Genomic DNA, 26868 nt, shown 5'->3' on the forward strand with positions numbered 1-26868 from the left:
AAAATGTGCTTTTCACAAGTTTAAATGACATATATTCTTTTTATACGTAGATTGTAGAAATCAGTTTGCAGGAAATTTATGCCTCGTTTGGTTTGCGGAATGACTATTCCATTAGGAAAAGGAATAGCTATTCCTAAGAATAGAAGCTGATGGAATGGAATGGTTATTCTTAATCTTTAGTTTGGTAACAACTAATATACATTAATTGGAATACAATCAAAATTACTAAAAAATCTCCACATTATATAAATTTTAAAAATAATAAATAATAAAAATAAAAACTTAAATTATTAAATTAAAAAAAAAAATCAAAACTATAGGGTGGCCGACCACCACAATTGGTGGTCGGCCACCCACGAAAAATACAGGCTACCCCAGGAGTGGTCACCCGGGGTGGCTAGGCCACCCCTGGATTCGTTTGTGGCTGGCCGACTACCCAATCCACTATTAAGGGGGGGTGGGGTTTTGATTTTTCACTCTTTTTTTTTTTTTTTTTTTTTTTGAAAAAAAAGAAACTGAAAGAGAATAAAAAATAGTAGTGTTTTTTTAGAAAATTTAGTCTATTTTCCATTGAAAAATTTCTGCGCACACGCTACACCCGCGCACAAGAAACACGGTTCCACGAGCACGCATTTGCAAACTATCTAAAGCCAAGTTGCCGCGTTCTTTCCAAGCGATAAGCACAGCATCGAAAAACGCCGAACCACGATACTCAGAGAGAGAGAGAGAAACACCTTGTGATTCAACAGCATCTCATTTCTTCATCTTCCCAAAAGGCCAGCGATGGATAATTCTCAGGCCCAGGCGCTGGGGTCCAGAGATCGCAGACCTGACTCTCTCGGAGACCTTCAGGTCCTCCCCGATGAAACCCTCTGCGCTATCTTGGAATACCTCACTCCTCGGGATCTCGCTCGCCTCGCTTGTGTCAGCAGGTTCAAACCTGTTCTCTAATCCGTATTCCTAGGTTTTTGTATGATAAATTATACACAGTTATTTCAATACTCAAAGATTCGGGCATTGCACATTTCTACCATTTCTTAGCTCCCCATTGATAGCTGAACTCGTGCTTTGAATTTGATTTTCGCCGCTAAGAACAATAATTCGATTTTGGAATGGAGCGAGAGCCAGTTACAACAATTTTCTCTCTGAATGGGAACAATAGGATATGTAATTTCAGAGAAGCATGTGTGTCTGAGAAGTTGTAAAGAAATAGGATTGGTGGTTCGCTGAGTGGCACAAAGCTGGTGAAATGAGGTGGGTGTCCAGATAACATTGGCAGCAAGGATTGCAATTGAGTGGGACATTGTAGTGCTTACTTATTGCGGATTTGCAGCACAATATAGTTATCCAATTGTGGATGATGAGTTCGATACGAGTGAGGTTAAAATTGCAATATCAACAAGCTTTAAGTGGTTAAGTGGAGCCTGATAGTTGTCTTTGGAATTGGCGTGGTTAATGGTCTGTACTAATGAGCGACGTTTTTATGAATATGCCTCAGATTAGGTAGTAGTGCAATTCAGTTATGAATTTAGTTCCATAGCTTATTGAATTTTTGTCCATACATAATCTGTGAAAAAGTGTTGAACAGATTCTTAACCACATAAAAGCAAAATTTATCTCCTGAGTTCTATTGAACTAATTTTTGCCCGCAATGCCCCAATGTATGTGTGCTAAAACATATTAGCTTCACGGCCTTTAATTCATTTGTTGACTCATGACTCCCAGTATAGGTTCATGAATTGTAAAATAACAACAGAGATCTCATCAACGTTATAAGTTATAATTTGAAATAGTGATTTTTTCAGGAAGAATTTGTTCATCTAGTTGTATGTATAATTACCTTAAAAGAAAGGTGAAGGAAGTTTAGGAGGCAGATTTCCATTCTCCCTACTATAGTTCCGTAATTTTTGTTTCTTTCTGATATGCAGTGTGATGTACTTACTATGCAATGAAGAACCATTGTGGATGAGCCTATGCCTTAAAACGCTAAATGGCCCGCTTCAGTACAAAGGCTCGTGGAAGAAAACAGCTTGTCATTTGTATGTCTCTCAATTCATGCTATAATTTTGCTAAGTAGCAGGATTTGAAACTAGGTTTATTCTTTTTGTGGTGTAACTAATTCGTTTTATATTTGGGATTTTCACAAGCTATTAAAATTCTAATTGGAATTTTTTGTTATATGCATTATGAATGGTTTTTATTCTTTTGGATGCAGGGAGCAGCTGCTCAATGAATATGAAGAACCCTCCAGAAAACCACTTCATTTTGATGGTAACTGTTTTCTTGCCATAGTATCTCTGGTATTCCTTCTGTCCTATGTTGTTGATCCTGTTTAGAAATCAAACTTTTTAAGGAGACGTCATTTGATTCATTATCTTTCAAATAAAATGTTATAGGTTAGGAAATTTATTAAACTTGTATCCATTGACTTTTCAAAGTAGACATTTTTTTGGGACATCCCAAAATGGAATAAAAGATCGACGATATGGGGTGGAGTATTATTTAAAAAATAGAAGCATTTTTTTTTCTTTTCTGTAAATGAATAAAGCAGGCTGATTTTCCTTCACAAAAACGCTTCGCTGTTGCCCACTCATATAAACGGCACTATTCCAGGGGTTCAGTTTTTTCGCCATGATATTGATAATTTATGTTTTGAATCTTTTTCTGAAGTCACTACAACAATATTTTTTGCTTTACAAAAGAAAAAAATAAATCCTTTGAAGCGTATTCATTGCTTATAACCTTCCTGCAGGGTTCAGCTCTTTGTTCTTGTACAGAAGATTATACAGGAGCCACACCACATTGTGCGGCTTTTCTTTTGATAATGGTACTGTGGAAAGAAAGAAGGACCTTACTTTAGAAGAGTTTTATCATCAGTATGATGGGAAGAAACCGGTAAAGTGATAATGGTTCATATCCAATTAATTAGATTTCTTTTTGAGACCTTTGTCTTCCAAATCATTATGTACGAACATATTCCTCATTTAGATTTATCATGTCATCCTTTGGCCCACTCTCTTTATTCCTTTTATCCCTTTTTTGTAATCATTTTACATTAACCTCATTTGCGACTTGTTTTATTTTATATGCATCTATATTTGTGCACTTTATTTATAATTTTTATGTTTCTGAAGGGACATGTTTTTCTCTGAAAGAAATTGCCTCCTTACTTTTACCATTTTCCCTACCAGTACCACACTGGCCATCAAGACTGACTTTCACTGCCGCTGAAGCCATTGCCCGCCTCCATTTTCAATGCCTCTGCGCCACCACTAACACTGCAGCCACAAATTTCATAAGTTAGATGCTACCACTGCCATTATTGTGCCAACACTATCATCAGCACTATATTATTGCCACCTCCTACTTGGCACACTCTGTCACCACCTTGCCAACCACATTTGCTAGTATAGCCACCACCCAAAACCCTCTGCCAGTTGAGTGACTATTACTCTTTTGTCCACTTCCACCATACCACTTCTTTTATAACAACAGATACAAACATCACAAATTCCACTGTGTGTTCTGGCTACATGTGATGTTAAACATGTTTATGTACTTACGTATCATGCCAGTCGTATTTAGAATTTCCAGACCAACTGGCCATTCTTTCTTCTTTTTAAATGATTAAAAAGAACAAGGAAACACTAGAGGAAATCATGACTTTACCAACATATTCTGGCCTGTTGTCTGTACTAGACATTTCTTGATTAATTCAGTTGGAAAATTGTGAATCATTTCTACCATGTTGTTTATTTTATTCACATGGATTGTTGTTGAAGTGTCTACCAGGTTTTGCTTACTGGACTGGCGGACACTTGGCCAGCAAGGCATTCATGGATAATTGACCAGTTATTGCTGAACTATGGCGACACAACTTTCAGAATTTCTCAAAGGGGTCCACGAAAAATCTTGATGAAATTTAAACATTATGTCTCATACATGAAACTTCAGCATGATGAGGATCCACTATATATATTTGATGACAAGGTGCTCCTCTATTTGTGCTAAATTATCAATACTCTTTTATGCTGTTTTCCGTTAATTGTTTCTTTTGAAATTTTAAAAATATCCTTACTTCTTTTGCAGTTTGGGGAAGTTGCACCTGGTTTGCTGAAGGATTACAATGTCCCTCATCTATTTCAAGAAGACTTTTTTGATGTCTTAGAACGAGATCAGCGACCACCATTTAGATGGCTTATAATTGGGCCAGAGAGGTCTGGTGCCTCTTGGCATGTTGATCCAGCTCTTACCAGTGCCTGGAATACCCTTCTGTGTGGTCGTAAAAGGTAAAGCCCTTAATAACAGTGTGTATCTGTGCATTGATTCTACCCAACTTAATTCATGGTTGTTAATGCAACCTATTGTCTTTTGCAGCTATATGCCTGTATATACTTGGTAGTTGATGTAACCGTGTGCTGTTTGCTTTTGGAAGTTCAGATTACTGCACTAATAATTACTCAACAGCTCTAGATTAGATTGTTTTATTTTATTTTTCATGAATCAATGTAGGGGAAAAGCAAAATTCATGGGAATTTTAAGCATGTTGATGTGCTCCCGCATTCAGGAATTAAAAGCCTGTTGAATCTGACGCATGCTTGAAGTTCTCATCAATGTGGGAGTTGAAGGATTTTAAGTCATCTCATTCCTAGATTATAAATATAATACAACCTAAGCAAGAGGTGGCTGCTTTTTATGCGCTTAATTTTGGGAATATCATCAAACCCATTCAATCATTAATTGGGGTTCTGCCTTTATGATTTTTCTGCCATGGATCATGTGTATCTCATATAATTGGCTGCATAAGATCTATCATGTTTTGTATTGCTTTACTGTGATTGAAATAACTTGCTAGGAGCAATGTCAATCGTGTTACATAGGTGGGCGTTTTATCCACCAGGAAGAGTGCCCCTGGGAGCCACAGTGCATGTAAATGAAGAAGATGGTGATGTCAATGTTGAGACACCATCATCGCTGCAGGTATTTAATACTGAAATTGTGATACTTCATAATCATTCTTATTTTCTGTAGCATCTAGTTAATTTACCTTTATCAGATCTTTTTGCTTTTCTTGTGTGTATAGTGGTGGCTAGATTTTTATCCACTACTTGCTGATGACGACAAGCCAATAGAGTGTACCCAACTACCTGGGGAGACAATTTTCGTTCCAAGTGGATGGTGGCATTGTGTCTTGAATCTGGAAACAACTATTGCTGTGACACAAAATTTTGTGAATTCCAAGAACTTTGAATTTGCATGTTTGGATATGGCACCTGGTTATCGCCATAAAGGAGTTTGCCGTGCTGGATTGCTTGCTCTTGAACAAGGCAGTTTCGAGGATGCAGATAAGAATATATTCTGCATTGATGATAGTTTCAGTTACCCAGACCTGACTAGGAAAGACAAGAGGGCCAGAAATCAGGAACCTGGAGATGGTCCAAATCATGAAAAAACTACCAATGGTGCCTCTAGAAGATATAATATGTGGAAACAAGGTTTTTCATATGATATAAATTTCTTATCCATGTTTTTAGATAAAGAGAAAGACCACTACAGTTATCCTTGGAGCTCAGGCAACTGCATGGGACAACGAGAAATGAGAGACTGGTTATCCAAGCTTTGGGTTAGAAAGCCAGGAATGAGAGAAGTAATATGGAAGGTAATTTTTTTTTTCCTTGTTAGCGTATTTTTCACGCCCATCAAGTTTGAGTGAAAATTATTAAATATGGAAGCTAGTAAAAATATTCAATAAATAATTGATCCTACTTGTGGAATCTTTTTTTACCATATTGTTAGTAAATCAACAACCACTTTACAAGACAAATAATTGATCTTTTTTGCTTGGGGTAATTATGACCAATGGGATAGTTTGTTTTCGAGGTGATCCTCTTTGAGGCGTAACCTCTTTAGTCTTTACACATCTTCCATGCCTCTCATATTTGCGAGTTCATTTACACAGTTTGCTATCCGCCTTTGTGATTTTACAAGTTTTTTCTGCTAGATTTTACTTTTTGGGGATTTGCCTTGTTGCTAAAATGAAGTGCCTGTTATTGTTTTTTTCTCATCTCTATTGTTTCATTTTTTGCTATGATATGTCTTAGGGAGCATGTCTCGCACTAAATGCGGACAAATGGTTAGAATGCCTTGCAGAAATTTGCGCCTTCCACAATTTGCCTTCTCCCACAGATGATGAGAGGCTTCCTGTTGGCACGGGTAGCAATCCTGTAAGTTGGTTTATCTATTTTTTTAATTAATCCTGGATCTCTGAAGATACACATGTTAATTTGTTATATTTAAAAAACTGCTTCTATTGTGAGGTGTATTATTTCATGATGTTGTAAAAATATGGGAAATCACTTCAAGGAAATCCTGGACCAATTCTTTTTAGTAAGAGATAAATCCATGAAGATCATTGTTTGTTGTGACAAATTAATTTTTTGGATCACAAAGAAGCAGAAAAGAATAAAATAAATAAGCCAGTCACACAGGACACAATAGTTTATCAAAGTCGGCTAAAAAAGAAAAATTTAAGCCGTGTGGGACAAAACAATGCGCCAAGTCCCTGTAGGAGAGAATCACCAAGTCAGCTAACACTCTAAATCCAAAGATAGAGAAAACTGGAGGGCCCCACTTACTTGACTTCACATTGGATGTGTTTTTGGGATCAACTAGGTCATTCATGATGGTCATATGAGTTTGAAAGGAGGGAGCACGATTGGGGCTCATGACAGTCGGTGCTTTGAATCAGGTTAAGAATCTGATATCTGTTTAGCGTGTGCCACCAGATGATTTGTAAAATTGACACTTAGCAATAAACAAAGGAATGAGCAACTAACAATAAACAATTCTTGGCATTTGATTCTTGCTACCAACAAAGCAGAGGTGGTCATGGCACTTCAATATTGAATGAAGATGATGCTTCTGTGGCAAGTAGTTTGGTTGTTGGTTATGTGTAAGCCACGATGAACTAGGTGTCTTAACGTTAAGAATAAATGATACCTACATTACTTGGGTGCATTTTCTGAAGCTTCTTCATTATATGTCCTTGTTGAATTTAGGTGGCTATTAAGTAGGTGTAACATGACAAAACTGTATTATATGACACTAAATCAACTTATAATTCAGTGCTGGGACCAAAGAAGTTCTGTTCTGACTCTGGTAATATACTGTAAATTTTCTCAACAGGTTTATCTCATGCAAAACACTGCAATCAAAATTTTTGTTGAAGGAGGGTTGGAAGCTTCAATTTATGGTTTAGGCACCGAGGTATGATCTTACTTATACTTTTAAGTGATAACGTGTTTTACTCAAACCTAATATTTTTACTGCATGTTAACAGCTTGAGTTTTACAATATATTATGTAAAGTCAACTCCCCTCTGAAGAATCACATTCCTGATGTTTTGGCAAGTGGGATTCTTTACCTTGAAAATGGGTCTTATAAAGTTGTTTCTTGGGATGGCAAAGGAGTTCCTGATGTGATTGCTGAGAGCAATCTGAGTCCAGAAAATTGCAAAGTAGATGAATATCCTTTTGGTGTATGGAGCAAGAAACAATTTGAATACAGAAAAGCTGTGATTTCAATACATGAATCAATTGTTCCGGCAGGATCCACTAGGATATGGCCATACATTATAACAAAACGATGCAAAGGGAAGATTTTTGCTCAATTGTAAGTTACTATGAGCAAAATAGTTTCTCTTTCTAGTTGAAATGGAGCAAACTTTTGGACTTTTGGATTTTAGGATATGCTAAAAGTAGCACAATTCAATAACTGGCCTTCACGTCATTTTGTTCTCTTTGCAGGAGAGATAGGCTGTCATGGGAAGATACACTAAGCTTAGCTTCTTTTCTGGGAGAGCAGCTCCGTAACCTTCATCTCTTGCCCCATCCACCTTTTAATCATTCAATTTTTTCAGATATTGAGCCGAAATTGCAATTGGCCTTTACTAACGATTGTATGGAGGCTGTTCCTAACAAATCAAGAATTCCAGTAGAATGGGAAATTTTCATCAGAACTTTAATGAGGAAGAAGAAGGATGTATCAATCCGCTTGTCTAAATGGTATGCCTATGTCTTTCACAGAAGAACATCTACCTGCAATTGTTAGCAAAAACTAATGAAGATACACCAAAAATGTGACGCATAGATTGTTGTAGATTTTATGTTGTGTCCAGCACCTAGTGTGGGATACTGAGACTGCTGAGTGTGTTCAGTTTTTGGAGATTGTCATGTTGGACAGTGGACACATGCACTTCCACAATAATTTCTATTATGATACTCATTAGTACCTATCTGTATATCTTCTTTAAAATGTATATGCTGAGGTCAGAGACACGGAACTCCCAAATATATTAATGAGGTACACCTTTGTCTGTGGAGCTTTTTGTGAGAAAAAAAAATATATACATTGATTTCAATTATGCTACCAAATGTGAAATTGTGTTTCCAAAAACCGATTTTAAAATTACCATACATTCTCAAATATTTTTAAAACTATGCTTTTTTCCAAATAAAGTTATTGACAAAAGAATTTCTTGACAAAACCCTTTGTGTGTGCATAGGCTAATTTACTTTTTTTTTTTGGGCTTATATATTTATGTTTTTGCATGCTTGTAGAAAAATCATAGAAAGTAAATTGATCAATAAATATTGTTTGCTAATAATCTAACAAAAAGGCATCTTAGCTTTTCGACATTTATTGCAGCAAATAAAGATGGGCATATCTATAGTGTAAGACAAGGTGGATAGTAGTTGACATGGATGAGTTGTTGAAAAGTGTCTAATATACCAACTGTCCTTAAGAAGTGTCCTATATATTATAGCTTTTAATTGACCGAGTTTGCTCGGTTCTGATCATTATATCCGTATGTTCTTGAGGGTAATAAGTCTACCTTAGTGGATTCTCTAGGAAAAGGTTCTTTAACTGGATACTTTCTTGCTTTAGGAGTCTTCAGTTATATCTTGAGATTTTGCCAGTCAAGGCATTGGCTTTTTGTGGTTGATAGTAACAGCCTGACTGTTGTTACATGTCTGAATATCCTAATTAGTGCTTTATCAGGTTGTGGCTGTGAAAACTGCGAAAATTTGTAAAATTTTGAGTGCTTTATTAAAGAGATACTGTTTTTCAACCAAATTCATAGGTAAAGCAGTGCTTTGATAGATGGCCTTATATTTGGGATACCTACTTTTTATTTCTTTCAATCAAATATATCTAGGGAAAAAACCTGAGATTTTTCTAGTATCTTTTCCTGTTAGTCCATGGTTGTGCATATAACAATGCATCATATTGTGCGCTGATGTGCAAGATACTTATTCTGTATTGCTGAAGATCTAGTTTTATTTACAACTTGATCTGTTTCTTGAATTTCTTGAATCCTTGTGATATTTCTTAGATGGTGATGATAATGATGGTTTATATATTGGCATGAAAATTGAGCTCCATTTATGCATTTTATAAATGAAATCATTGAGTTTAATGTGAGACCTCTGATATACTTTTGTTGCACATTGTAGGGGCGATCCAATTCCTCACACACTGATAGAGAAAGTTGATGAATACATCCCAGATGATTTTGCCAAGTTGCTTAATGTATTTGAGGTCTCTTGCTCATCCCACCAATTTGATTCGTTGTTACGGAACATTTTTTTAACGACATGTCCTTCGATAGATAAGTCTCTATTTGTGACTAACACAGCCTTACTTTTATTTGACTTCAGGGTGAAAATGGTCTAAATAAAGTTTGTAAACCTTGCTCTTGGATACACTCGGATATTATGGATGATAATATTCACATGGAATCAAAGTCGGGTAGTTTGTGCTTGAGTGGAAATGCCAAAGATGCTGACCAGGAGGATGATGACTCTATGAATGGCTACAATGAAGGTGGAAAGGGAAAATCATGGTGCCCTAGCCACATTCTTGATTTCAGTGATCTGTCTTTAGGTTAGTGCTTTCATTTACTCAGTTAGACTTCCATGTATTGGGTACGCACTTGTTCAAGTGCTTGTTTAGGCATCTTTAATCATGATTAGCATAGAGCTGAGTACGGACCTGATGACATTACAGATTTTGATTCAATTCAATACAAATGTTAATGAGAAATTTTAGAAATATATGATAATTGGGTTAAATAAGGATTCTATTTCTGCGACACAATGTCGGACAGGGTAAATACTGGGGGAAAAGGGGATATAAACTTCTAAATATTGTAACCCACTGTTCCAATCTTAACCACCCACTGTTCCAATCTTAACCGCATTCTGCTGGCTGCTTTTCCTTCAGACAGTTTCTGACCTATTTGTTCAGTTATCGCTATGTATATGCCATAGAAGTATTGTGTAATGTATATATGCCCTGTGTGTGTCTGTATAGATGTGTAAGTTTTTTTGCTCGTTTTGCTGACACACTGCTCTCTATATCTGGTCATTTTGTGTGATCCATTTTAATTTTGATTATGAGACCTTAATTAGGCTTGATGCTAATTTTTAGTAGTGTTCTCGGACAGTTAATATTTATTTATTTTTTTTCATTAGTATTCAGACTATGTACACATTTTTTTTATCCTTTTCTATTCACTAAAACATATGGTTTTTTTAAATGTTTTCTTTTTATGTTATTGCTTTTTTTACAAACCAATCTTTTACTATACAGATTTGTTTTACATAGATGATAGTATTCAATTCACATGTATTTTTGAGTTGTAATACGTGGATTGCACAGGATAATGTTAGCCCTGCTAGTGTTCCCCCCCTTCCCCCCTCTTTCTCCCTTTCCTTCTCCCCCTAGATCTGCTTGTGCTAAATGATCCTAGCATTTCATTATTCATGTAAGACATAGTTATCTGCTTAAAAGAAAGAAGACAGATTTTGTATTGTTTCAGACACCAATGGCCTAAACTAGTTTTGGGCTGGTTTTCGAATTATTTGTCAGCTAAGCTGTGGCCACATGAACAACTTCTGAGGTAGGATATGTATAATTTCCTACTACCTTATGACACAATATAACATGGCTACAGTACAAGAACACAGGCCTCTTTATAGATAGTATGACTTACCAATTTAGTTTGTCTTGTATGCTTTGATATATTTGTGTTCATAGGTTAATGTGAATGCAAAATATTCTGTCAAAAGTATGAACCATAAAATTTAGGGGAACGAAGTGAGTATTTCTAGAGTCATGGGGTTATGAAGCATGATTTATGTATCTTATCTCAAAAAGAAAAAGAAAAAGAAAAAGAAAAAAATTGGTCTATCTGGAAAATATTATTCATGACTATTGTATTGGTGTCAAATTGATTCTTTCTTTTATTTGCAGGTGATCCTATTTGTGATTTGATCCCCATATATTTTGACGTATTTAGAGGTGACCAGAGTCTCCTTAAGCAATTTTTAGAAAGCTACAAACTTCCTTTCAACAAAATGCCACAGCATGAATCAGAGGAGGGTGGTGAAAAAGGTGGACGACTTTCATACCTTGCCATGTAAGTAAATGGTCTCTATATATTTGAACAACTTCATATTTACAGTGGTGGGATTCATTTGGATGTTTTCTTGGACATAGGTGTTATTGTATTTTGCATGAAGAGAATATTTTGGGAGCCATCTTCGGTATATGGAATGAACTCAGAACGGCAAAATCATGGGAAGAAGTTGAGCTGAAAGTATGGGAAGAGTTAAATAATTACAAAGGCTTTACCTGATCGTTGCCTGCAACTCTCATTATCCGACCTCTAAACTTTGCATGTTGAAGTCTCTGCTAAATTTATGTCATTTCTAATAAATACAGAAAATTCGGGCACTGCAATATGCTAGAGTGTTTAGTGTAATGGGTCTCATTCAATCCTCTCTCTTCGAATTACAAAGTAATAGAAAAAAAAAAAAAAAAGAAAAAAAAAAAAGACTTATATTTCATAATAATTTATTTATACCTTTAATCGATTATAGAGTTAAATTTTCTTTATTGCATCCATAACTGGTTTGATTGAAATTTTAATCAACAGAAAGGTGTGTCCTGATTCCTTCCTGATAAAGCGTGTGTTATTGAATTAATTACTGAAGTTATATTTCACACCCCTCGTGATTCACCTTAATTCGACTTAAAAAAAAACTAATTATTATTACTATTATTAATTTGTTTTTAGTTTTACTTTCTGAGCTTTATTTTAGTTTCAACTTAAGACTTTCATTCACTTTTTTGTCAAATAAAAAATAAATAAAAATAGTGTTATGCCCCTAAGACGAAAAAACTTTAAAAAAAGAAACAAAAGTTAATATATATATATATAAGAAGAAGAAGAAAAATGAAGAAAAATGAATTCGTCCCAGGTAGGGGCTGGGCAGGACCAGAAAAAAAAAAAAAAAAAATTGGAACTTTTTTGTTTTCTCGTATTTTTGTTTTTAATTATTATTATTATTATCTTCTTATTGTTGGATTTTGCGGTGATGCCTTGCAAGCCGAGCTTTATACAAGTTTGTTCACGAACTTTAAATGAGCAAGCCGAATTTTAAATGATTATGTATTGTTTAGTAATTGAATATAGTTTCGTGTTCACGAATTGCTCTTTTAATAAGCGAGTCGTGCTCGAGTCAAGTTTTATCGAGCCGAGTTTGAGTAAACTCACGGGTAGCTTTATTCATTTACAGTCCTACTTATAAAGAGATCAAGAGTACGAAGTTCTATGTATAGTGAGGTGACTGGGGGATGGATGGGATCCTGGTTAGGTTAAGTAAGGAGATATGATACATTGTCACCTCAAGACATAACTTTTGACCATGTTTGCCCCCCCCCCCAAAAAAAAAAAAAAAAAAAAAACTTAAAGTCAGCTAGGGGAAAAAGATCATATCTCTAAGGTAAGCCCTCTTCAACGGTTCGATAAGAGAAATGATCTTTTGCCACTCCAAGATACAACTCTTGACCACCTTGCTCATGTGACAATGTGGTCCTCTAACTAGTTTTAAGATTTTTTTTCTTAAAAAAAAAAAAAAAGAAAAGTATAAAGTAAAAGTTGTTCCGTGAACAAAGGTGATCAATAGTTATGTCTTGAAGTGGCAATGTGCTAATCGTTCGATAAATCCTCATTCCATTATGAAAGACTGTACATTTCACACGTGGACTGATTTAGTATTTTATTCCAATAAAAAAACTGAAAACTAGTCTCAAAATCAAATAAGATAAACTGGGGGAAATGTTGGAAATAGTTTCCCTTGAATTTATTGTGCCACCCAATAAGCTTCAAATGCCATGATACCCGAGTAATTGCGTTCTGCATCACTATCAAAACCATGTCTGGAGCAGGGCCAAGCACATCGGACTGGAGTGTCCTCAAAAATGGACATCACAGTTAAAAAAGTTAAAACACAAGGTTTTCTTCGAGGATGGAATGGTTTTGACCTCATTAACCCCCCAATATCTGCTTCATTCGCGACCCGGTTCTACAAGATTTGTTTTCTGATCTCTATTTCGGAGATCCATGAGACCTTTTATGAACCTTTTTTTCCTAAGCAGAGACCTTTTATGATCTCAATTAGGTGAGTTGATCACTAAATCAGACTTCAGGTGGAACAAAAACAATGGGTTAAGGCTGGTTAAGGCTCACTCACAGCAATGTCGAGCCATTATAGCTCATGCTGCCTATAAGTCATAAGCAATAGGTAGGTCAACAACCCGAGATAACTTCGTGCCGGAAAACGTTCCCACAACAATGTAAAGCCAAGTGAACGACCGAAAAAGAAGCAGGTGGACATAACTATAACCTAGTAATTGAAATAGAAAGATATGACTACAGAACTAAATCACGAAGCAACAATTGGAAGAAAGAAAAAGAAACCATTATAAGAAATCATAAATATGTCATGACATTAATTGAAAAGCAGCAACAAATATGCTTATATCAAAGCAATCATAAAAGTATCTCAGAAATCACAGCAAACCATATTAGAAAATTTCATTGATATCCATCCTTTTAACCAAAATTTAACGACTTCAGAGAGCGTGGACCTAAGCTGCAACAGATGGCTTAGATGCAGCAGAAAGCCTGGACCTTTTCTTAGCTAAGCTCTCACTACGACGTTCTCTTTGCTCCTTCAATCTCGAGGCAAGGAGCTTCTGGTATTCAGCAGCCTCTGACTTGGCTTTCACAATTCTCTTCTTCTTGTCTGCAATTCTTGCTCGCTTCCTCTGCAAAGTCAATGGAGTGACCAACCTCTGAATCTTGGGAGCTTTACTTACTTTCTTCCCTGCCAATCGCAGAAGCAAGCATTAAATTTAACAATTATAGAAATCATGGAGCTAATAATTATAATAACTGTATTACAAATTGAACCTTCTCAATCCTTTTAAAAACTTTTAACAAGCAAAAAAAACATTCACAAGCCCTTTTGCCCCAATAATTCAATACTTAAATTAGGAAGCTTACCAGCTTTATTGGTAAACGTTCTGCGATAAGTGTTCACATACTTGCGAACATCATCCTCCTTTGAGAGATTGAAAAGTTTACGGATCTTCGATGCCCTCTTCGGACCTCTCATTCTTGGTTTCTCAGTGTCAGTCAGACCAGGAAGATCATTATCACCCTTCTTCACAATAACCAAGTTCAGAACAGAAAGGTCTGGGCTGACAATGCATCCACGTACAGACTTCCTCCTCCGCTCTCCATTGCGCCTACCATACCCACGGAAGCAAGGAGTTCCTGGCCAGAAAAGTTTAAATAGTCCTTATCATTTTCCTCTGAGACAATCTAAAATGTTTCCTAGCAAAATGTGTAAATGATCATGATGAACCAAGATGCTTCTAAGGATTTAGTAAAAATAGTAAGCACTGAAAACAGGAAGTTTGGCCAACCTCTCCGAAGCAAGAGACGGACACGGCCTGGAGTTAACACTCCCTGCTTCATCGGGAATCCTTGCTTGTCACAGCCTCCCATGATTTTGAAAACATAGCCCTTAAATTCCTGTCAAACAAACTTTTTGAGAAATTTGGAAGATTAAACAAGTTTGGGAAATGCAGAACATAGTTGGTGCATACCTCTCCAAGAGAATCTCCACTAACTTCCTGTGAAAGCCTCTTGTCAAAAAATGCCCGGCTACAAGGTCAAAAGAAAAGAACAGAATATGAGCAATCATCATAACGAGAAACAAAGAAATTAGCTATTTTAATTGACTCGTCTAATCTAGTGAAACTCCATTCATTACAAAATTTGACATTTGGCCACAAGGCTAACTTCAGAAGTTGTCAATCCAAGTAAATCATTGCTAAAAGTTTAGAAAAAACCATATCGATCAAATATATAGCATGGTACATAAATGTCTGGCTGATTACAACCGATTCTTCAAACCAAAGTGTTTTTGTGCTAGTTTGCAAGATTTGTGAACAACTCTTACTGAATTACACTAAACTGATTAGTCTCTTTTTATAATCAAACAAATTACATATTAAAGGAAAAAAAAAAGGCCACAGGAAACACTCAAGCACATGGGGAGTGTAAAGTGCTCATCCTATAAAGGCCCCAAAACAAATCAGGCCACTGATTACATGCTTTCAGCACCTTTTTTTTTTCAAAGTAATATAAGACCTACTGATAATTCAAAATTTTCATATTTGTCAAAATCTTTGCACAGGAAAACACTATATTTTGTCTGCAAAATCTCCATGATTATGCCGAATGTTAACATTAAGCTCATACTTGTATCCCAATAATTAATAGTGATGTACAATCATATACACCAGATCACAAATTTCATTCGACGCAGGCTTGCATATTTCTGTGTTCAAATTGATTTAACGATGTCTTTCATCTAGTATATTCCAAATTTCATTCTCATTTATCTTCTAAATACAGCCCCTTTTTCATTTGTTACCAATTTCCTTTGCCTCTTTTTTGCCCCCTCTACAAAAAGAGCATGATAACGGATTCAGAAAATATCATGAGCTGAGACAACCATATTAATCCATACTGTTAAATTGACTGTGTTTACATCAAGAGAACGTAATGTTAGATCGAACTGGGCCAAAATTGGTTGATTCATAGGATTCAACAATTGAAAGAAACAGGATCCTCTTTACATGAAAACGAAAATTAAATAGTAAACGAAATTACTACCAAAACAAAATGTTTAATTTTTTGTAGATGTGTATTTGTGTGTGTGAGAGAGAGAGGGAGAGAGGAACAAACAGTTTCTGGTCATCGTCGATTTCCAGCTTCTTTTGGCATCCCGTAGTCGGGTTTGCGATGTTGAACTGCAAAACCACAAAGAACGCCAGAGTTAGTGATGCCTGCGCATGAGCGCATGAGAGAGAGAGAGAGAGAGAGAGAGAGAGGCGTTGAGAGAGAAACCTTCATGTTGGATGAGAGCTTGAGTCGCTGAGGCCGGGTCGAGCAGAGGCGCCGCTTTGCTGCAAATGAAGATGACAAAGAGGAAGTATGAGTTATGCCTTTTAGGGTTTTGTAGGATGCGCGAAATTTTTTTTTTTTTTTTTTTTGGGGGCCTTTTCCGGGACCAATTGGCCAAGGCCCCAAACCATTACAAACGGAGTCCGGCTGCTGCTTAGATGGGCTCAGCCCATCGAACGGATTATCTTCAGTTCAGCACTATCAAGCCCAGTAGGAATTTTCGTTTCAGCATCAATAAAATATGTACATATAGAGTAATTCAGGAAAAAAAGAAAAAAAGAAAAGAAAAGAAAAAAAGTAATTCAAAATTGCCATATAATTGAATGACGTGGTAGTAAGAATTAGTCATTGAATTAGCACTTTTTTTTACTAGTATTGATCCAATAATTTTTATTGTCATGTGTATATAAGTTATACATGAATTTATTAAATAGCATTACTTTTATATATATATATATATATATATATATATAGAGTAATGATTCACTACCACCTAAATATACAACTTTTCACCACCTTATCTATGTGGCAAGGTGGTCCCCTACTAACTTTAGCGTTTTTTTATTTTTAAAAAATAAAAAAAAAGTAGGGGACCACCTTGCCACATAGACAAGGTGGTAAAAAGTTATATATTTAGGTGGTAAAGAATCGTTTCTCATATATATATATATATATATATATATAATGACTTTCTTTTCCTCATACAGTTCAAGAAAAAAAAAAAAAAAAACACAAATGGTTGAGTTTATCTGGAGCCTAAGGTGGCTGGACAATCTTTCTCGTTGTCAATAAAATAAATTTTATGGTGGGAATTGGGAAAAAAAACAAGAAAAAAGAAAGAAAGAATGGAATATGATATATTATGGTTGCTACTTGCTCATTGGTTAAATTTTGTGTTATTGTGCTGATTGATCTATGCACCTTTATTGTCATCCATAGGTTGATGCAAAGATATGATATTGTGGATGTCTAGTATGATCATTGGAATCTCTCTTTTCGATGGGTTGGGTTTAGGGTGCGTTTGGGATTGCGATTTCGTAGACAATAAGTGCGATTTTAAATCAAATCGCAAAACATAGATCGTTTGGGAACTGCGTTTTTAAAAATTGCGATTTGAAAACGCAGAAAATCTGCTTTTTCAAATCGTAGATAAGATGGTGCTTTTTTGAAAACGCAGAATTTTAAAAGGTAAATTCGCGATTTTAAAGGCTAAACTATGATTTTGCCAAACGCTTAACTGCATTTTTAAAAATTACTTTTTTCAAATCGCACATTTTAAAATCATTATTTTAAATCGCACTTTTTGAAATCGCAAATCCAAACGAACCCTTAGGCTGTTTAGTTATATATGCTGGATGATATAGTGAATGATGGTGAAAAGATCCTTGTAAAAAATAATAATTTATGAGAAGCCCTATTATCCGGATGTAGTGTAAAACAAGGGTTTTATATCCTCTAACGAATGGCTGCCACATCAACTGTTTACACATCAACTGTCTATACATAATCGAAGCAATCCCATCAAACTTTTTCTCTCATTTTCTTGTTCGACTATACTAAAATCATCCTTCTGGGGCCACAACGGCCACTTTCAATCGTCAATTTCAACTACTGTCAGAGCACCACCAAATCTTACGAACTCGAAATCTCATTGGGTATTTGGGTTTTCTTAATTTTATTTCATTTTCTATGTGCATTTCATGGTATTTTGTTTTAATTGGGTGGTCGGTTTGAGGAAAAAGAAAAAATAAGTTCAGATGTTATGGGCATGGGTGTCCAAAGGTTGAAGAAGATTTCTTTTTTTTTTTTTTTTTTTGAACACTGAAAACTTCTCATTAAAAGAAAAGAAGACTGGGTTACAGTCTAGAGGCCATAAGATCTCTAAAAGAAGCATTAGAAATAAAAAGAGGCATCTCCTCAAACCAACAATAAGACAAGCATTTAGAAGAAGCCTCCCTAGCTAATTGATGGGCAACAATATTAGCTTCTCTGCAACAATGGAACCAAGAGCAAGAAACTAAATCAGAAGCTTCCTTTCTAATAGCATCTACAAAGTGCCCAATTTTAACAAAAGAGGAGTTTGGGTCACAAATAGCTTTGACCACTTGAAGGGAGTCACCTTCACATATAATCCTAGAGAAACCCATGTTTTTGCAGAAAATCAAAGCTGAATAGGCAGCCATACAGAGTAGCTTCTGCCTTACAAGCATAACATTTAGCCCCCACAATCACTCCATCAGAATTTCTAATTACACAACCCAAACCAATAACACATTTTCTAACATTTAAAGAGGCATCCCAATTAACTTTAATATACCCAAGGTTTGGGCATTTCCAAAATTTGCTACTAATAAGGGAGCTGGGGTGGGACTGCCTCACCAATTCATTCTTCTTTAGGGTTGACCAGTACTCCTTATGGCGCCTAAGAGATTCCTTGAAGACAGACAGAGGGGAAGAAAATTGGTTTTCAAAAATTAGCTTATTCCTTCTCATCCAAATGCAACGAAAGACAGCTATCATTAGGCTCAAAGAAACATCATCCAGTCTATTAAAAAGAAAGGAAAGAAGCTCACTCATGCCAGGAAAGAAAGAGGGACATTTTTGAAAAGCCAAAGAGCCACTCCCCCAAACATCCTGGGCACCTGGACAGCTCCATAGAGCATGAAGGGTGGATTCCTCCTGAAATTTACAACAAGGGCATAAGTCATCATTCAACACATATTTCTTCTTTAGATTTTGATTAGTAGGAAGCAAATTCTGGCAAGCTCTCCAAAGAAAAATCTTGGAGGAATTAGGAACTTTAAGAGACTAAAGTTTTTCCAAAAATCAGCATTGATTCCCCTGAAAGAACATTCCCCTTTTTGCTTTTTCAGTAAATCCAGCCCCAAGTGATATGCACTTCTCATAGAGAATAAACCATTAGAAGAGCCATTCCAAAAGATTTTATTCAAGGCAAAATGGCGTGCATTTGGAAGATTGGGACTACTGCTTCACCCTAATGAAAGCCACGTGTCAAAGCCATTCTACTCATCTACTACCTTGGCGCTTATCTAGGAAGAATGATCCATTTATCAAATTAATTAGTGGAGTCTTGGGCTTAAGATCCAGTGTTTTCATCACTATTTTATTTGTTTTTATTTGTTTTTTTTTTTAATGATCTGTCAGTTTTTTATTGGAAGTTGTAAAATATGAGGTTTACACTTTACGGTCCATCCTGATCGAAGGTTTTCTCAATAATTTATTGTCCTATTAAGGCTTGCTTATGAGGTAACCACAAGTGTTGTTTTAGTTTTACCAACTATTCAAGCTAATGGATTATGGGGGCACTTTTAAGGGATCCAGGCATATTGTATGTCTCAGAAATGGTCCCAAAAAGATATAATTAGGGTGTCATCATCTTTTATAATCACTAGATCAAATTTAATTCGAGGAAATCGTTAGGGAGAGGAGACCACGTGTCATGATATGGTATTTTCTATATATTTTATTAACCTGATTAGACAGTTGAAGCGCATCTATTTGAAATTTCTCATGAATTGCTTCTTTTTATTTTATTTTTATTTTTTTACCATCTAATTTATAATTTTATATCCCATGATATGACTGAAATATATACATAATACATATATCGTATCAGCAGCTTTTAGACCCAGATGTGTGTTTGGTTCATGTTGTGCTCTACCCAATCAGCTTTGCTTGGATGATGGGAGCATTGGGAGGCCATGGTCAAGATATTAAATAACTGGTGAGTAGTGACGGTTCATGAAAAGGTGTTTTGGATTTTGCCTTTTGGAGTTGCGGGAAATGACAAGTCTTTTTCCACCCCCATCCACCAACCGTGGATGGTAACAGCCGTTTATTACCCCTACACGTGGAATCCCAAAGATGAGTTTTGGAAAAAGGCTAAGACTCATAGCAAAGCAAATTATTGCTGGTGGGGACCTTTGATTTACTTGAGATGCCCCATCCCAGCAAATGCCCATGAGACCTTGGATTTCATTTAATAAAAATTTTGTCTCGATACATTTAATGAAATACTTGGTGCCACACCATTTAAAAAATTTAAACGACGTTACAACATGTTAACCATTTAACAACATATATAACATTAAATATGTGAAAATTAATCTAAACTATAAAATAAATCATCTCTATTTAACTTCTTAATCCCTTCTGTTATCGTGAAGTGTTAAGGGTATGTTTGAATTTGTAATTTCAAAAACTACAATTTAAAAATAGTAATTTTAAAATATTCGATTTGAAAAAGTGATTTTTGAAAACGCAGTTAAGCGTTTGGTAAAATTGCAAGTTAGTCTTTAAAATTTTGCGTTATGAAAAAAAAATCACTTTGCCTGCGATTTGAAAAAGCAATTTTCTGCGTTTTCAAATCGCAAATTTTTTAAAAACACAATTTTCAAACGAATTATTTTTTGCGATTTGATTTAAAATCGTGCTTTTTACCTACGAAATCGCAATTTCAAACGCACCCTAAGAGTCTTTTGGGGATTGTGTTAAGAAACTTAAAATTGCTTTTAGTATATAAAAAACTGTCTCTAGCAAAAATAAGTCAATTTGGTGGCGGCGAGAGGCTTGTTTTTCAAGTATCAACTCACTGATCCAGACAGTCTAACGAGTGCCTGTTTTTCAATAATAAGCGCAAAACATTTCAACAAACCTGACTTCAAGGCCCCCTCAAATTCAATCATACTTTCAACTACGTCCTACAAAACAGGCTTCCCAGAAATGGGATTAGGTAGATGATGCTGAAAGCTTCACCCTGTTCGAAAACAACACCAACCAGCAAAAAGTGTTTTAGTTTCCACTGGTGCAGCTACTACAATAATTAACCCCCGTATCAACAAAAAAGTTAAGCATGTCTTGATTCTAGAACCCTTTCTCTTTAGGAATTCTCAATTATAGAACTAATTATATATTAATTAAAAAATGCAAGCTAGTATGAAAGCATTTCTGGTGTGTCTGAATCATGGCCATACATCTCAACACGTATTGGATGGGGCTACCATTATAAAATTTCTCAAATCATTCAATGATATAATGTTTTCCCATAAACAATTGGGATCTTTCAAAGTCATTGCAAAAAAAAAAAAAAAAAAAAAAAAAAACGTAACAGAAGATATTTTATGAGAAAACTATGAAAAGTAAGTCATACAAGAGATACATGAAGGGAATTTATCTGCCCCAAATGGCAAAACAGAGGGATACAACAGGGAGAAGTGGAAACAATACGTCTGCAAAGCACAAGATTATATTTACACTTCCACTCATAGTGGGCACACAAAATCACCACTCGTTTCTATATCTTCAAGATCTGCATCAGCATCCAAGTCATCAAGATCCATGCTGCCTCCAAATAAATACCCACCAACCTTGGGGACCTCAAGAGCTTTCCTTGCCTCTTGTATAATAGATAATACCTCCTCAACGTTCTGGGATGGGTTATTTACATCATTGCTCTGCCAGCTTCCTCCTTCCATCAGTTCTACAGGCAAGTTCTTTAAGAACCATGGGTGATTTTTAATTTCTGGGATCGTTATTCTCTGCAAAGGGACAAGTACAGACCATGAAAAGAATGTTAAATCATCATTCATTTTAAAAGCGCTTAAGCTGATAGGAAATAGTAAATTTAATCATTTAACCCTCACATGTAGGACCAAACAACACTTGGATTATGGGGAATAAACTAAAGAGTTAAGGTTTGAACTCAAGACCTCAGCTTTAATATCATGTTAAATCATCACTCATCCCAAAAGCTTGAAATAATAAATTTAATTATTTAATTAATATTTTAACAGAAAAAACCAAAACTCGATACATATTTTAGCAGGAGATGAGGTCGGGCTTACCATACGTCAAGAATAAACAACTGATTTGAGTATGAATTGACAGTCTCCCACAAAATTATTAGACAGAAAAATTCATAACCTCACCATTCATAAAAGACCATACAGGGGTGTAGTAGCCATTGAAACTTGAACATTCACAGACTATAGATAAGAAAATCCCTGAACTTAGAAAAAATGTGCCATGTCTGCTTAGTGCTTACATGAACAGGGTAACAATAAAAGTTGGGAATGAGGAATGTCGTCAAACCGTGATAAATCGATTCCAAGAGTTCAGATATTATGATCAAATTTAGTCAAATATAACAGATAGGCTATCTAGTGGGTAAACCAAACCATCTAGTAGAGCATTTGAGGAACAACTTTCAACACCAAATTGAAACCTCATTTACCTTTTCAGGGTTAGCCACAAATATCCGAGATAGAAGATGTCCACATTCCATGGAAACTCGGACATAATCAGGAATTGCATAGTGGACACTAAGTATCCGCTGCCATAAGCCATAACATTCAAAATTAAGACTCCAAAACAGAAAAGAAAACCTCCACATATGCCCTATCTTTATCATAGTGGGGGTAGAAAAATAAGACGAGGGTGAGGGGTGGGAGGTCAAAAAGTAGTTTATACTATATTACTTACCCCAATTGTTTTTCTGAAGTTTCTTGGATCATCAGGATCTTCAAAGGGATAAGCCCCAACTAGCATCACATATAAGGTGACACCACATGACCAAACATCTGCAATCTATAGTCTATAAGGATTAGCTTTAAATAATAGGTGTCAAGCAAATAAAACAAAAAGTAAGATGAAATAATTCTTAAGGTAAAATGATCACCTTTCCATCATATTCTTTCTTAGACAGGACCTCAGGTGCAATGTACGCTGGTGTCCCTACAGTAGACTTTGGTTGTGAATGCAAAACAGATGACTACAACATGAGGTAAAATGTATTAGTAATCAAAGTCTAATGGACATAAGCACCTGATGTGGTTGGTGAACGCGATTACCTTTGAATACCCAAAATCACATATTTTAACACGCGGTGCTGTGCTGCCATCTAAGAGTGTATTTTCAAGTTTAAGATCTCTATGACAGATTTGCTGCAACACATGAATTTCTTTATGATACCCACTGTCAAATATCATATATAAAGAAATAACAATTTGCATTGAAAGGTTACAATAACTCACAAAGAAGGGTCAACATTTTACCATTGAATGACAGTAACTGACCCCTGACATCAGTTGCTGAAAGAAAAACCTTGCCTGATACAAACGAACAAAAAAATAAGATCCATTAGGAGTAATATTCATACAAAGTATATTATGATTATTATGTACAAAAGCTTCTAAAAATAAGATGGACTTATTTCAGACATAAATTCATATTATATTGGAATGATTGGATTCTCATGGAACATCCACAAACAACCTATTTGGCTATTTTGTCATAAAATACCTCATCCTCACTAAATCTACCAGCATTGCATATCCTCTCAAAGAGTTCACCTCCAGCGGCATACTCCATTACTATTCCTAAATGTGTTGGTGTTAGCATGACCTGCAACAATCAGCACTGTAAGCTCTTCAAATAACACCATTATCCAGAATAGCATAAAATTTAGTGATAGTTGTGTGGCAAATAACAACAATTAAAAGAATTCCTACAAATTAAAGCATAAAATGCCCCAAACAGGACAATTTAGCGCCTTCCCCCTACATCCAACAAACATTCTGATGAAACTTCGTCTAGGTTCCAGGCGCATTATCCACGAACATAATTCTCAAGTCCTAACCCCACATCTCCTCCGGGAAGAATGGTAGAGAGAGAAGGGAGACAAAAGCAGCTTGTCTGATTATTGCTATTCATCATCTCATATTTCATTTTAAATCTCATCTCCCAAGTATGTTGCTAGCTTCATTTCTAACATAAGCACTCCAAATTTCTAGCTTAATTCAATAGGCCTATACAATTTACACACAGAGACTTATCTTATAAAGAAATTGCTATAGAATATGGATCGAGGGCTAGACACTGAGAGCACGGAGAATAGTCTTGGAAGCAATAACAATGATCATCTGTTGAGAAACAAGAAGTTTCGTTCTTTAAGTAAAAAAAATGAACACCCAAAACTACAAAGAATTCCCCCTATTACTATGCTCAGAGAATACTAGCACAATAGATTATATACCTCTTTGAATCTAACAATATTAGGATGCTTCAATGATCTGTGGTTCATGATTTCCCTTTGCACGTGTTCATCAATCTGGAACATTGAGAAAGCCCCTCAATCAACCCGAAACAAAAAATTAACCCATACTAAAAAAATAAAAAATAAAAAGTAACAAATAAAAGGAATGAAAAGGTCAAGGAGAAGAAGCAGACCTTCTGGCCTCTCTCAATAAACTTAACAGCAAAAAGTTCTCTGGTCAACTTATCTTTAATCAGCTTGGCCACCCCAAAATTCCCAGACCCAATATCCTTCAGAATCTCATACCGTTCCATGGTTTCAAAAACACCAAAAGAAGACCAGCCAAAGCAATCTCTCTCTCTCTCTCTCTCTCTCTCTCTCTCTCTCTCCAGGTACCCACTCTCTTCTTTCCCTACGCCTCCCCGTTTACTTGACGAACAGGAAAACCAGAGCACCAATACATTAACTTATCACAAGCTTGTTCGGGTGTTGCTCGTGGGTTCTCATCACTGAAGTCTTAAAAAACAAACAAAACCCGCAGATTGACTGCAGTGAAAAATGGGGAGAGAGAGAGAGAGAGAGAGAGAGAGAGAGATTTTACACGTGGAAAGTATGGTGGAGATGTCACTGTCAGGCGGTGTGGGAAGTTAAAGGAAATTCTGTCCCCGAGAGAAAAATAGATCGGCCACAGACAAGTTGACGTCTGAGCATCATTGCTACACGCCAAAATTGGGTGGTGTGATTTTGTTTTTGTGAAAGTCCATTGCAGGTGAATTCGATTTTTCCAAACTTTGATGGTGAAAGGTTTTAGCAGTCTCTGTTTTATACTTGGCAAAATTTTAGCCGTTAATCCAACGTACATCCAATGGAGCTGCGAGGATTCTTAACGGAGAAGTTTGCTTTCTGTGGGGCGGGCCCAAGTGCTTGACTGAGTCGCCTGGTGCACCGGCGTGCAACATGGGTTGGTGCAGATTTCAATATTACATTTATATTTTATTCTTTTAATTTTATATCGAAATATCTGCGAGATCGGGTCACAATTTGTAACATTCTTCATATTACGCCGCTCTTATCTCTTGACTCTTGCTAAAACAAGATATTATGAGTATCGGTTTTAACATCAAGGTTAAACACTTTATTGGTATTCATCGCTAGTCAATTTTATTTTTTACCTCCTATATTTTCATTTGTAATTTCCTATACTTTTATTTGTATTACAAATGATATTTTGTTTTGAAAAAAAAGACAAATTTGATACTTTCGTCTATTATTCTGTACAATATTTAATAGATTGCCACGTGTCATAATATAAATAAAAAATAAAATTTTAAAAAATCAAAATTAATAAAACTTTTAAAAAAATATATTAAAAAACTTTTAATTTTATTATTTATTTTTTTATAAAAAAAGGTGGCTCAACCATCCCCTTGGCTGTCCTGAGAGGGGCCGAACCACCCTCATAGGCCATAGGGTGGTTCGGCCACCCCCAAACCGGCTGGCCTGGTGGTTGTCGAACGACCCCCGTGGCCCTTGGGGGTAGTTCTCAATGGCAAAACCCTCACAAATCTTTTTTTTAATTAATTTTTAAAGATTTTTATTTTTTTATTTTTTTATATTGTGCCACATGTCAACCCATGAGTCAACCCTCATGGGTTGACATGTGGCAGACCATTAAATATTAGACGAAAAAATAGACGGAGGTATAAGTCCATCTTTTCTCAAAACCCAAGTATCATATGTGATGCGAATTTAAACTGTGGTACCAAGAAATAAAGTTCTTAAACTACATGTACCAAATATTTATTTAACCCTTAGTATTATATTGTTGGTTTTACACTATTTTTTATATCCTGGATTTTCAATGCACGATCTTTTTTAATGATTTTATAAATTTAAAATTGGGACTTGACCCAAAATAATAATAATAATAATAATCCAAAATAAGTATAAGATTAGGGGTAGGATATGTTTGTTAAAGTGTTTTGGAGTGTGCTTTTTTGTTTTGGTTTGAAAAGTATTCTATTGTCATATAAAAGTGATAACGAATTTTGTGTTTTGAAGAGTGTTTTATGTTCTGTTGTGACAAAAATGTGAAAACATATTTTGTATTTGACTCTTTGTCACCACATAGCACATAATCTTCATGGGCCTAAATGTTTTTAACACACGGTTTGGTGTTTAGTTGGCTCATTCGGTGTCCAAAACATGTTTATGTTTATTGGGACATGAGTAGTTGTTGTACTTGGGTATGTTGTGAAAAAAGTGAGAAATTATCCAAAAAGATAAAAAGAAAAATTATCCAAAAAGATAAATATTGCAGCTGATGTCCAAGCATAGTCTAGATCCGAGAGCACATGTTCTCATTTATGTTCGCAGCTGTCTGGACATACTATTATCACCAAAGCCTACTAATGCTAGTGTCTGG

The 26868-nt window shown here is 35.7% G+C and overlaps 3 protein-coding genes and 1 long non-coding RNA gene across 5 annotated transcripts; 1 reads left to right on the plus strand and 3 right to left on the minus strand.

Annotated features, from left to right (window-relative positions):
* The first annotated feature begins 636 nt into the window (after positions 1-636).
* Positions 637-11805, plus strand: LOC133870506 (lysine-specific demethylase JMJ21). Of its 2 annotated transcripts, none has more exons than XM_062307664.1 (16): positions 637-932; positions 1929-2039; positions 2216-2271; positions 2753-2895; positions 3793-3990; positions 4090-4289; positions 4881-4980; positions 5084-5659; positions 6102-6224; positions 7186-7266; positions 7340-7671; positions 7806-8063; positions 9516-9600; positions 9720-9945; positions 11317-11482; positions 11563-11805. In XM_062307664.1, exons 1-16 carry the CDS (start codon positions 784-786, stop codon positions 11699-11701), a joined length of 2943 nt encoding a protein of 980 aa, XP_062163648.1. In that variant the 5' UTR covers positions 637-783; the 3' UTR covers positions 11702-11805. The 2 variants fall into 2 exon arrangements, with proteins under 2 accessions (XP_062163648.1, XP_062163649.1); XM_062307665.1 differs by having other exon boundaries at positions 795-1503.
* Positions 11806-13807: 2002 nt separating this feature from the next.
* Positions 13808-16467, minus strand: LOC133870806 (small ribosomal subunit protein eS6). Its single transcript, XM_062308027.1, has 6 exons — positions 16334-16467; positions 16172-16236; positions 15025-15082; positions 14842-14950; positions 14417-14689; positions 13808-14237 (listed from the first exon to the last, which is right to left on the minus strand). The coding sequence occupies exons 1-6, from the start codon at positions 16337-16339 to the stop codon at positions 13999-14001; spliced, it is 750 nt and encodes a 249-aa protein (XP_062164011.1). The 5' UTR covers positions 16340-16467; the 3' UTR covers positions 13808-13998.
* Positions 16468-18408: 1941 nt separating this feature from the next.
* Positions 18409-19409, minus strand: LOC133872050 (uncharacterized). The gene is made up of 2 exons (XR_009900922.1): positions 18964-19409; positions 18409-18823 (listed from the first exon to the last, which is right to left on the minus strand). It is a non-coding gene; the product is annotated as an uncharacterized LOC133872050 (long non-coding RNA).
* Positions 19410-21505: 2096 nt separating this feature from the next.
* LOC133870893 (serine/threonine-protein kinase SAPK2) lies at positions 21506-25140 on the minus strand. Its single transcript, XM_062308163.1, has 9 exons — positions 24638-25140; positions 24444-24518; positions 23711-23812; positions 23464-23517; positions 23260-23352; positions 23088-23180; positions 22892-22996; positions 22644-22742; positions 21506-21948 (listed from the first exon to the last, which is right to left on the minus strand). Exons 1-9 carry the CDS (start codon positions 24755-24757, stop codon positions 21673-21675), a joined length of 1017 nt encoding a protein of 338 aa, XP_062164147.1. The 5' UTR covers positions 24758-25140; the 3' UTR covers positions 21506-21672.
* Positions 25141-26868: the final 1728 nt, after the last annotated feature.

Source organism: Alnus glutinosa, chromosome 6 (genome assembly GCF_958979055.1).
Source record: "Alnus glutinosa chromosome 6, dhAlnGlut1.1, whole genome shotgun sequence".
Lineage (NCBI taxonomy): Eukaryota > Viridiplantae > Streptophyta > Magnoliopsida > Fagales > Betulaceae > Alnus > Alnus glutinosa.